Source organism: Pyrus communis, chromosome 17 (genome assembly GCF_041283825.1).
Source record: "Pyrus communis isolate YQ-2024b chromosome 17, ASM4128382v1, whole genome shotgun sequence".
NCBI lineage: Eukaryota > Viridiplantae > Streptophyta > Magnoliopsida > Rosales > Rosaceae > Pyrus > Pyrus communis.
In genome coordinates, this window is record NC_142581.1 from 18,503,045 (window position 1) to 18,515,099 (window position 12,055).

At 38.4% G+C, this 12,055-nt stretch overlaps 1 protein-coding gene across 7 annotated transcripts; it reads left to right on the plus strand.

The window, feature by feature from the left end:
- Positions 1-3,119: 3,119 nt before the first annotated feature.
- Positions 3,120-9,271, plus strand: LOC137708361 (RNA methyltransferase family protein). 7 transcript variants are annotated; one of them, XM_088689577.1, is made up of 11 exons: positions 3,120-3,543; positions 4,198-4,440; positions 4,781-4,942; positions 5,589-5,698; positions 6,427-6,535; positions 7,008-7,163; positions 7,307-7,418; positions 7,490-7,656; positions 8,314-8,444; positions 8,526-8,702; positions 8,785-9,271. In XM_088689577.1, the coding sequence occupies exons 1-7, from the start codon at positions 3,217-3,219 to the stop codon at positions 7,325-7,327; spliced, it is 1,128 nt and encodes a 375-aa protein (XP_088545703.1). In that variant the 5' UTR covers positions 3,120-3,216; the 3' UTR covers positions 7,328-7,418; positions 7,490-7,656; positions 8,314-8,444; positions 8,526-8,702; positions 8,785-9,271. The 7 variants fall into 7 exon arrangements, with proteins under 7 accessions (XP_088545703.1, XP_088545701.1, XP_088545702.1 ...); XM_088689575.1 differs by having other exon boundaries at positions 7,347-7,418; positions 8,526-8,670; XM_088689580.1 differs by having other exon boundaries at positions 3,121-3,543; positions 7,008-7,167.
- The last annotated feature ends 2,784 nt before the right edge of the window (positions 9,272-12,055 follow it).

Genomic DNA, 12,055 nt, shown 5'->3' on the forward strand with positions numbered 1-12,055 from the left:
CATTTAAGGATCACTCCTCTGGGCGATGTGGGATGTTACATTGACCAATGTGAGAAATGAATATTATTTCTTGAGGAGTAAGTTACGAGTGTTTATCAAAGCTTGAACATATATTTTTTGGGTAAAGATAAATGATTACCAAACAACAAACTTAAACATAGAGAGGCCCAGTTACAACATTAAGCTCAAAACATAGCGATGGACCCTGAAACCAATCCCAAACAGATCCCAACAACAATATTTGGAGCCTAAAACAACAACTTCTATGGTCGCGGCTGGACTTTTCCAACACCAAAGAAGATGTAGAAGTCTCGACAGAAGATTTGTAAAGGATGGTTTTGTCGCATTCTACCTGAGCCATCAATAAGCATCATCCTCAAGTGAACAAAGAGGGGGACAACACATGACCCACAAACTAAGGCCATCTCCAACCGAAGGGTCTAGAAGGTTAGAGGGCCGAAAATAGCCCTAAAACCGTCTCCAACCGGGCCAAATGGCTCGTGGAATCTGAGAGGGCCCCACGGAATCTGAAAGGGTTGGAAGTCTGGTTGCCAGAAAACTAATTAATCTTGTCGGTTATAACCAACATGAATTCTTAAAAAGAATTTTGAATCCAATGGGTAGCTGGCGCCAGTTACCGTTGGATTCAAATTTATTATTATTTATTTTTTTTGTTTTTTTAGGTTTTTTAGGGCTTTTTTTTTTTTTTAATTTTTTTAAAAAAATTCTATTTTTTCCCTATAAATACCTAAACCATTCCTCACAAAATTTTCACCATTCCTACACCATTTCAATTCTCATATTTTCTTTTCTCTTTTAAAAATTTATCCTTCAATTTTTTTTAATAATTTTGAAATGGCCTCGTCTGCAATGAAAGGTAGGGCTTGGACCTGAAAAAAAGATGAAGCTCTTTGCAAGGCTTATAGATGAGTGTCGGAAGATAGTGTGAGGGGGAATTGTCAAACAAATGACGGTGTTTGGACTCGTGTGTCCAAAAAATACTAAGAATTCTATGAAGGCACCACTCCAGTGAGTATTCGAAACCACGAGACTTGTTCCTCAAGATGGAAGAAACATCTTCAGCTAAGTTTGAACAAATGGCATCAAGTATTGTTAGCAACCGCAAGTAGACATGAAAGCGGAGCTAATTACTACGACGAAGTAACTGATTTCACAATTTATTTTAAATATTTAATTATATTGCATTTAATTTCATAAATTAATTTACTTTAATTTTTTTCTAGGTATGCCAAGCAGAGGAATTGTATATGGACAACAGCTCGAAACCCTTTCAGTTTCACAGTTGTTGGGAAATTTGTAAAGTGTGGGTGTTATTTGAAGATCCACCGCAGAGAGCTCCTTCGCCGGTGCTCAGAACTGCATCCTCAGTTGTAGATATGGATGAAGATGGATCTCCAACCATTCAAAAAATAAGGGTAGAAAATCCATCTTTGGGTGAAGGTTCCATACCCAGGGTTATGAGACGAAACAAGGCGCGAAGGTTGAAGGAAAAAGGCAAGGCAAATGATGATTACGCTGCTCAACATGAAGTGGCGGCCTCATTGCGATTATTGGTGGAGCAAAATGCCCTTGAGGTGGAAGAAAGGAAGTGTAGGCATGAAGAACGGGCCAAACAAATACAAGAAGAGATGAATGATAAGAATATGAAGAGGAACATTTCAAATTACACACCAATAAGTGAGACCTATTTTGATAGGAAAAAACAAAAGAAATTATGAGCCGACGATAGCTGTTTACCTCTAACTATACTCCTACGATGGTGGATGATGAAGATGATGTTGATTATGAATATTAAATTTAAGTTGTTGTAGTTTTTAAATTTAAGTTAATGTTGTTTTCGATTTTAATTTGTAGTTTTTAGATTTAATTTGTCTTTTTTAAATTTTAGTTGTAGTTTTTAAATATAAGTTGTAGTTTTTAAATTTAAGTTGTTTTTAAATTTAAGTTGTTGTAGTTTTTGAATTTAAATAATAAATTATGTTTGGTCCTATGACCCTCGGTTGAAGACGGTTTTTCGTAATAGAGCTAAAACGAGCCCTCTAGCCCTTTGACCCTCGTTGGATACAGAGACAAATATGAAACGGTATTGTTCATTAAAATATTAATATTTTTGAGGATCAGAACTAAAACAAAACTTCTGACCAGCGCTCGATTGGAGATGGCCTAACGAACTCTCACCGCAAACGTGAGACCGAAGAAGGGCACTAGCAGCAAACAAAGAGAAGAAAACAGCAAAACCATTAGAATTGCGAGATGTAATATTTGCTTAAGGGAAAGGAGGGTGGCGGGGAAGTAAATGGGAGAAAAGGAAGTAGATTCAGAAAATTGATGGGAATATGGAAATGTTGGGTTGAAAGGCAGGAGCTTCAAAGTTGGTATTGGAGTTTGAAAAGCAGAAAAACCGAAGAAAAGAAGAAATCAACAGTGAAAAGCCGGCGGAGACGCCGACTCTCAAAATGGCAAGTAGAAAGAAAGCAAACCAGATATAAGAAGAAGGAAAAAGGAAAGAGCTCTCACAAAGGGAGAGAAAAGATGTCACAAACGAGAGAATTAATTAGTTTGAACATTTTTTAGTTTTAAAATTCTAGTATATTATTAATACAAGTGATGAAATAAAATTCTAGTATATCTTCTGACGAGTTAGAAAGGTCAAAAATTCAAATTGAGACCGGCATAGAGTTTCAACTTCTATACATGTAAATAAGCCTATAATAAGGGCTGGTTTGGTATTGCTGTGTTTTGAAAAAAAATTACTTTTACTATGCTGTCAGAAATAAGCAGCTGTGAAATAAAATAAGAGAATATTTGGTAAACTTTTTTTGTAAAAGTGCTTTTGAAAAAAAAAAAAAGCAGTATTATAGTGCTTGGTAAACTTTAATGTAAAACAGATGTGAAAAAAAACTGATTTTTCAAAACTTGGTTTCGCAGCTTCTTGTTTTTGGCTTTTTTTCACCCAAAATTGTGAAAAAAACTGAAGCTGAATGTTTACTAAACACAAAAACAGATCCCAACCTTTTTTTATAGCAACTTTTTTCAGAATCACCTCAGTCCCAAACCATGTCTAAACCTAATCCATAATCTGCATGGCGAGAGTGGAATACCCAGAATGCCCTCTATCCCCAAACGATAACCGTCGTCTTTCTCTTTCCCTCCGAGACACTGACGGTACCAGCAACAAGACTATCCCCAGCAAAAATGGTGAACGTGCCGTGTCACGGACTGAGGTACGTGAGCGCCATTCGCCCGTGGCTCCCCACCTTCCGTCGCTCCACCTCCCTGGCTTCTCTCTCCTCCCCTTACACCGAAGACTCGGAGCATGCCCAGCCCAAAAGCGGCGACAAGCCCAACTCGTACTTTCCGAAGCGAGGGCAGACTCTGGAGCTGGTGTGCGAGTCTCTGGCTTTCAAAGGGAAAGGTCTATGCAAGGTGGCAGAGACTGGGTTCGTCGTCATGTGCGACCGCGCGCTGCCCGGGGAGCGGTTCGTTGGGAGGGTTACTCGCCGGAAAGGGACCTATGCTGAGGTACGGGTTCTGGGTTCTCTTTGGTTACCGAGAAAATTTTGGGATGGAGTGGGAAAATTGAATCATTGGGTTTTACTTATGTGATGATTTTGCCGGTATCATTTGGTTCCGAAAATTGATAACGTGAAGTGGTCTTTATCTGTTTGCTGATTTTTGTGGACAAATTGGGGGTCTTTATCTGTTTGCTGAATTCTAGCTTTTAAATCATTTTTTTTTTTTCCCAAAATCGTTGGGTTAACTTTTGAGACAAATGTGATAGGAGGAGGCATGGAGATGGAGTAGTGAATTAGTCCTGCTTAATGATCTGTTTAAGTAAGTCCTTGTACAAATTGCTAAACCGAATGAAGAAGCAGATCACATGAGACTGCCGAAAGGAATAAAACGAGGGTAAAAGAGATGAGTTGAGGCATTGCTAAGTCTGGAGGTTGTTGTGACCGATGTTGAGGCTTAGACGAGAAAAACAAATGACGTTGCTAGAACTAGAAGTTTCAGTTGTATACAACTTGAGACATTACATGCTACCTGTATTGGTTTTGAATTTTATGTGATTGCCCTTACACAATTCATAGTCTAGTGCGTGTGATGGAAGCTATCATTCATTTCAAGAACTTTGCAAGACAATAAAAATATCTTTTTCTTGGGTAAAAAATGCAGGTGACAAAGGTTGAGACAATTTCTCCTCCTTGGGACTTTGTGGACGCTCCTTGTGAGTATGCTTCTTACTGTGGAGGATGTAAAACACAAAATTTGATTTATGAGGCGCAAGTCAAAGCTAAGGAGCAGCAAGTTCATGAGTTGATTATAAACTTTGGAAAGTTTTCTCACACAGAACTGGAATCTTTAAGCATCATGAAGCCCATCGTTCCCTGTGAAATCCAGTTTCATTACAGGAATAAGGCTAGTGCATACTGTGAACCTTGTTAAATTTGAATGTTCATTCAGTTTTGGTGCATACAATTTCTGTAATACTTTCCTCTTGTTTTTATCACATCAGAAAACAGTTACACAACCTACTTGCTCTTTGTCATTTGACACCTTTTAAGAATCAAAGTATCAGAGTACTCTTCTGGTGTAGTGTATACATATATGCATATTCTTAATTTTACCTGGAAATCCACTGTAAAATAAATTTCTAAGAATCTGTAAATCCTGTGTACTTTGTAATTATTATTTTTTATTTTATCGAGGTGTATTAATGTTAAAAAGTAGTTTTTGATATTTTCTGGCATTTTTGCAGATGGAGTTCTCATTTGGTTCTCAAAAATGGTTACCCAAGGAAAAATTGATGGAGAGACAAGATGGAATTGAGAACTATGCCCTGGGATTGCATGCTCCTGGATTCTTCGATAAGGTTCTGAATGTTGACAAGTGCTTATTGCAAAGTGAGCCGGCGAATATGGTATTTCCTGTGTAATTTTGTTTTCTGAGTTCTTTGTGCTATTAAACGCAGAAACTATACATCACCTTTGGATTTGTTCTCACCTTGAGACTCCTTACCTTGCATATACCATTAAACTCAGGATCCCTTTTTCCAGCTCTTTTATATTTTTATATTGTCACTCAACTACTGCATGGTGCCTAAAGTTGGCGTTTAATTATATGAAAAATCACTATTATGAATTGGTAATGCTCGAGACCTAAATGTTGCACTAGAGCCTATTACCATATCACGTTCATGAAGAGGTTTTGGAAATAATTGCCTTCCCATAACGTAACTCTCAACAATTGGAATTTATGTGATTAATACCTGTAAAAAGATAATGTAGTTTTGTAAGATTTTTTCCATTGTATCTTGCTAGCATAATCTTAAAATAGTAATTTGTATGTGGGCACAAGCCCAGAGTAATTCCCAATCAAGGATTCCTTGTCCTGTTTTGCTGTATGTGTTAAAAAGTCTCCACATTGTCAAGCCAGCAGGTTGTAATTTGTAACATTGTCCGTGATGTCACAACTTTTCTTTTTCGTCTACCCTATTGCCAGTTTATTTTAGTAGTGTCAGGAAATTGTACTATTCTGCACCAATGACTTCCATTGCTGATGTGCAGGTTCTTGCTGTAGTCCAAGACTGTTGGAGAGATCCACAATTAGGTCTCTCTCCTTTTGACGTTTACTCTCATGTTGGATTTCTTAAGCATCTAATGCTAAGAACTGGAAGGTACTGTGAGCTATATTGATGTCCGTAATTTATTATCCTTATAAATGCACATATGTGAATGTGTGTAAGCAAGCTGTAACTTGTTCTCAACTTGCAAATTATGGTTCCTGTGCAGCTGTGAGTTTGCTCATCCGTAAGCATGTTGTAGTTTTCATACTCACAAAAGAAGCCACAGATATGCATGAATCTACCAACTTATGAATCGTTTTCCATAATTCACTAATAACTTTTCATACGAAGTGGTAGGAAGAAAGTATGGACAATAAACTAGAAAATACAAAGATTGAAAAATCCGTGCGGGTTATGAACAGATATTCGTACCTTTGAAACCTTTATGTGGCTGAACGAGATAGTCTGGGAAAATATCAAGTTTTGGAAAATAGTTGGAAATGTTGAACATGCACTGTTTAGTTGTCAACTCAACCCACCGTCATGTAGTCAAACAAGCAAATGAAGAATGGAAATTCTTTATCTCTCTGAGTACATATTTTGGAGGCCTAAAATTGTAGATGTCTTACAAGAAGACATAGTTGAAAACTAGTTCAAAAATGAGAAACCAAACAATAAAATATCCCACATAAGTTGTCATGATAGCTTGAGCATTTCTGTAGTTTACTTGTAATTTGTGCACAAATTTGATCATCGTACAGTGATTTGATTATATGTTGTCCCCCATGAGCTCATGAATCAAATTCTCATAGTAAGCAATGTCTTTGATTGTGTTCCAGGAATGCGGAGACTGGTCTTCCTGAACTTATGGTTAATTTTGTGACCTCATCTAACAAGCCAGAGCTGCTTAAGCCTCTTCTTGAAAAGATATCAGCTATCCCTGAAGTGGTTAGTATGGCCATTTCTATTTTAATTGGTTCTGGAGTATAACCTGAAGAAGTATCTGGAGAAGATTATCATCTACCCCAGCTTCTCAACCTAAACTGAATTAATTGATACACATTTAAATTTTTTGTGTGATTGCATATTTTCTATTGTCGTCTATTGGGTACCCCCACATATTTACTTCTATGGTTGTTTAGCTACAACACCAAATTAGATACCTAGAACATTTGCAGCCTTTCATTTTAGCAATCTCCTAAAAAGCTGTTTCTGACGGTCAAGTTTCCAATTCTAGCTACTTTTTGTTAAAAAGAAAAGAGATAGAAAAATTTAGGTGAAAATGTTGTGCATTTTACTCCTAATTGTGTTTGCATTTGTTCTTACTATTATTTATTTGTTTTCTGCTTATCATTTTGTATTAGTTTTGAATTACTTATTTTTATTTATCTCTTAAATCATCTTTTTTTATGACTGATAGGTAAGTGTCATGAACAATATAAATAGTTCTGTTGGTAACACATCTCTTGGGGAGGTGGAATACAATTTGTATGGAAAATCCAGCATCACGGAGAACTTAAGAGGGCTAACATTTCAAATATCAGCAAACTCATTCTTCCAAACAAATACTCACCAGGCATGTAATGTGACAAAAGTTTAACCCCTCATCCGCCGATGCTTACTTTCAACTCATTTTATCTTTATAGTTAAATTCTTGAGGTTTTCCTGGTGAATACTAACTGTGAGATTAAATGCTAATTTTTTTAAATGCTTAGGCAGAGGTTTTATATGAACTCATAGAAGATTGTGCTGGTCTCAGAGGAGATGGCTCAGAGATTGTTCTTGACCTGTTTTGTGGAACCGGCACCATTGGGTTGACACTTGCCAGAAGGTAATTCTCGAATTTTCATTTGTTTTACATTTCTTGTTAAAATCTGACGTTGTGGTTGCCTTTTGGTGCAGGGCCAAACATGTTTATGGATATGAAATAATTCCTCAAGCCATTGCAGATGCTTGTCTAAATGCCGAGCTGAATGGCATCCAGAATGCCACATTTGTCCAAGGGGATCTTAACAAAATCGATGAAAGTTTTGGGAAAAATTTTCCTAAGCCCGACATAGTGATTTCAGGTTTTTTTCTTTTCTTGATCCTATAATTCATCTAGCTTCACTAATCTCTTGGACCTAATAATAAGCATTCTGTTCTTAAAATGATTTTGAAGAGTAAGAAATAGGTCTCAGACCCATGAGTGTTTTGGTTATTGGATAACAAATGATTACAAATATTATAGGCTTCTAGTTAAAATTTTGTTTTCAATCTGTTGTTTCTCTCCTACTTTTTGGAATCTCTAGTTTTTCTTATTCATATCTTTCTATAGATCAAACAGGCATTTGAGGCAATTTCATTTTGCACAGCACAATGATGTTTTTTTTACCTCTTGGATGTGACTATCTTTTCATAGTAGTGTGAACTTGTGTTCTTGATAAGTGCGTGGATGTTAGACTAATTTTCCGTTTTTAAATCAATTATTTGGCTTAAGGGCTCATGATTTCTATATTTCCATTGTCAAGAGAGATTTTTAGTGCAGGAGGAAAAGATGGTTTGGTATGTCCGAATTGTATCGTTAGGTTGAAATATGTCTAACATGGCTTAGATTTCAAAAGTTGATTTTTGTTTAACAGAAGGAAAAAGAAAGGTTAATTGCCGCTTAATTTCATGTAACTAACTTTTAATGAGAACGTACATCAGTTTGCCTCTTACCGTGTTTGATGTGTTGAATCATACAGATCCAAACCGTCCAGGAATGCACATGAAGTTGATAAGATATCTTCTAAAGCTTAAGGCGCCACGGATAGTTTATGTATCGTGTAATCCTGCCACATGTGCACGTGACCTTGATTATCTCTGTCATGGTGTGGTATGTGTCTCCTCTTTCACCCTTGTTAATTAAGACTTTATTTGATACTCAGTTGTATGACCCACTGAAAATTTTATGCAGACTGAGAAAGGTATAGAAGGCTGTTATAAGCTAAGGAGCGTACAGCCAGTAGACATGTTCCCTCATACTCCTCATATCGAGTGTGTTTGCCTTTTGGAGCTTCGTTGACCCCCGGCCAGTTTCGGTTGTGATCTTCATGCCAAAGGTTCAGAATTCTCTTTGCCTTGTTCACTTACGGTACATTTGAATGGAACTTTATTTCCGACGGTCCTGTTATTTTAGTGTGCTTTGAAACACCTGCTCGAAATGTTTGTTCCAGGATTTTAAAAGCTTTGCCAGGGAACTGTGGTAACAGTTGTGAAAGGGTTAATTTTTATGAAGTTCGTCCCACTCGGAGTAAATTACACCCCCACCCCACCAAAAATTGGCTCTCTCCACTCCAGCGGCTCCCAAGACAGCCAGTTTCTAACCCGCACACGATCGATGGAAACGAATGAAACATTATAGCCCGCCCCTAGGAAATTGATGGTTCAGCACTTGGTAATGGCGGTGGTGATGGCCGTGGTACCGGTGGTAGTGGAGGTGTTGTTGATCGTGGCGGCGGAAAGTTTTTATATATTTTGTTTTGCTTCTATGTAAATCTTTTGCTGAAATTTAGGAAGGACAACTATTTAGATGAAATAGTGCAAAACTGTGAAAATAACTTGGGGGATTACATTGTTCAGTTAGGGGATTGAGTAAACACTACATTTTTACATGAGGCATGTTTTAATTAATTTTTAATAGGATAATGTTATTTACACTTATTTTTTTATCTCTCACACACCCTTGTTAATTTTTGGCAATTGATCCTTTTCAATTCTTTAGATGTGCCTGACACAAATTGAGAAATGCATGTGACAAGTAAAATTAGGTGTGTGGATGACACTACCATTTTTTAAACAATAAAAGATGTGTTTAAAATAGAATAGTGTTATTCACACATCTATTTTCATCTCTCACACCCTTGTTAATTTTGGGCGTTGATCTTCTTCATTGCAATTTTATACATCGATTAGTTAAACTGTCACATCCCGGCCCGGGGCGGATCACTTCCCGGGCCCGCTTCACCACCGTAGCACGATATTGTCCGCTTTGGGCTTACCATTCTCTCACGGTTTTGTTTTTGGAAACTCACGAGCAACTTCCCAGTGGGTCACCCATCATGGGATTGCTCTAGCCCTCTTCTCGCTTAACTTTGGAGTTCCTACGGAACCCGAAGCCAGTGAGCTCCCAAAAGGCCTCGTGCTAGGTAGAGATGAGAATATACATTTAAGGATCAGTCCCCTGGGCGATGTGGGATGTCACAATCCACCCCCCTTAGGGGCCCGACGTCCTCGTCGGCACATTTCCGGCCAGGGATTGACTCTGATACCAATTGTCACATCCTGGCCCGGGGCGGATCACTTCCCGGGCCCGCTTCACCACCGTAGCACGATATTGTCCGCTTTGGGCTTACCATTCCCTCACGGTTTTGTTTTTGGGAACTCATGAACAACTTCCCAGTGGGTCACCCATCATGGGATTGCTCTAGCCCTCTTCTCGCTTAACTTCGGAGTTCCTACGGAACCCGAAGCCAGTGAGCTCCCAAAAGGCCTCGTGCTAGGTAGAGATGGGAATATACATTTAAGGATCAGTCCCCTGGGCGATGTGGGATGTCACATAAACCATCAATTTGACTCTTAAGTGATGACGCGGAAAATATAACGTCTACATATTATGATGACGTGACAATGAAAATAATTAAATATTAAAAACGATTTAAGGAAAAAAAAACCGTTTCTTCCGATTTTTCTTCTTTCTCGACCCACCTGGCCATAATGGAGCTCAAGCAGAGAATCCTCACCTCCCTATCGTAACTCTCCAGCCCCGAGACAGGTATGAAATCGCCTGCTCGCATTGATCTCTGCTTCCCACCCCGATTTCACATCCACCTCGTTGACCAAAATCATTGCCCACATTGAGATGGGTGTCGACCTCGTCGGCACCGTCAATCATGAGATCAAGAACAGGATGCGAATCGAGGTCCCGCAACGAAATTCCAAGAGACGGGAGAGTTGTTGTGGAGGGAGAGGTGGGTGAGGTTAGGCATGTTGTGCTGGTCTCTTCAGCTCCCTTCGCGTTTTGTCGACTCGCAGAACCGAAACAACCGATTCCGAGACGTTTCGTCGGCAAGCTTGTTGCAGAGAATTCGACTGCAGCATGATTCGGCTGAGTCCTGCCCCGTTATCCTGCACCTAGGCACGTTTCTTCCAACGACGCTCAGTTAGGCTCGTTTTCGGAGAAAAACAAAGTTCAGGCGCCGAGTTTCGTTAAGTTTATCACCTAACAGCGTGTCAAAGTTGTGGTGGTGATGCTCTTTGGCTCTGGCTCTCTCTTATGCGGACCGGATCGTGATGTCGGTGGCGATTATGCCATTATCTTCTGGGCTTTCTGGGATTTTGGGATGGTGGCTGAAACTAAATGAGGCCTAAAGAGAATTTCAGGGAGCAAGTGAAGAATTTTGGTAATGACAAGTTAAGATTTTTTTGTCTGCTTATAGAATGGAGAAGTTAAATTTGAGAAGCTTAAGACGCCAGATCAAAATCTTGGGCAGTCTTGATAATGAGAATTTCTACAATACTTTCTTGGATTGTTGAAATTGGTACCAGACGGAATATCCTGCAAATAAAAATTTAACTTTGCACAGTAAACTAGCCAAATGAGCTGGTCAACTAGTTACAAGTTAGTCAGTGATAGAAAGTGTAGTAGCAAGAACAAATCTTGGTTGATCAATACGACCAACTACTTAGAGTTTGCCTAGATCAGTTTCACAACACCAAATCCTAAACTTGAACACATTTACATATCAGTTCATTATGCAAACAACAGTGACAAAGCAATTATGAATTAAAGTATGTTGGATTGAGTAGTTAAACTTATCAGTTAACTAAGTGTAGATTCGTCAGTTAACCAAACACAAATCTACGAACCAAACTTAGTTCACTACAAGTTATCCTAGTCAATAAAAATTTACTTCATAGCTCATAATATGTAGTGTAAATATAGTCACAAACACATATCAACTAACAACTCATAGAATGCATGAAATGTATCCTAGTAAATAAGATATGTAAACAAGTTTAAGAGACAAAGAACGCAATAAGTTTTTAGCCGAAAAACCCACCTATAGTTAAAAAAAGGGGGATTCTCCACTGAGTCCAATCCACTAGTGCAAATAAGGTTCTTACAAAGATCCACACAAAGCTCAATTCCTAAATCTAATCTTCCGAGTAGCTTTACCTTTGTGCAACCTTACTTTGCACGAGTTGAGGATTCCTTTGGTTTTCACGAAGTGCCAGCTCCTTCTAACCTCTTCACCTTGTGACACCGAAATAGAGTCGTCTCTAGTCTTCACAAGATAGAAGCTCCTCCTGAACTCTTCACCTTGTGGCATCGAGACCAGCACCTACAAATGCACTTGATATGATAATAATGATAGTGTACAATCTGAATTCAATGACTAGTCAATTTCTTTAATCAGACAGTTGAAAGAATAAATTGATGAGAAT

What these genes read in the sequence shown, in the direction of transcription:
- LOC137708361 (XM_088689574.1), top strand. Translation starts at nt 3,217, where the DNA reads ATGGTGAACGTGCCGTGTCACGGACTGAGGTACGTGAGCGCCATTCGC. An exon ending in AGTTTCATTACAGGAATAAG is followed by an intron (nt 4,441 to 4,780) that starts GCTAGTGCATAC and finishes GCATTTTTGCAG; the next exon opens with ATGGAGTTCTCATTTGGTTC. An exon ending in TCCAAACAAATACTCACCAG is followed by an intron (nt 7,164 to 7,346) that starts GCATGTAATGTG and finishes TGCTGGTCTCAG; the next exon opens with AGGAGATGGCTCAGAGATTG.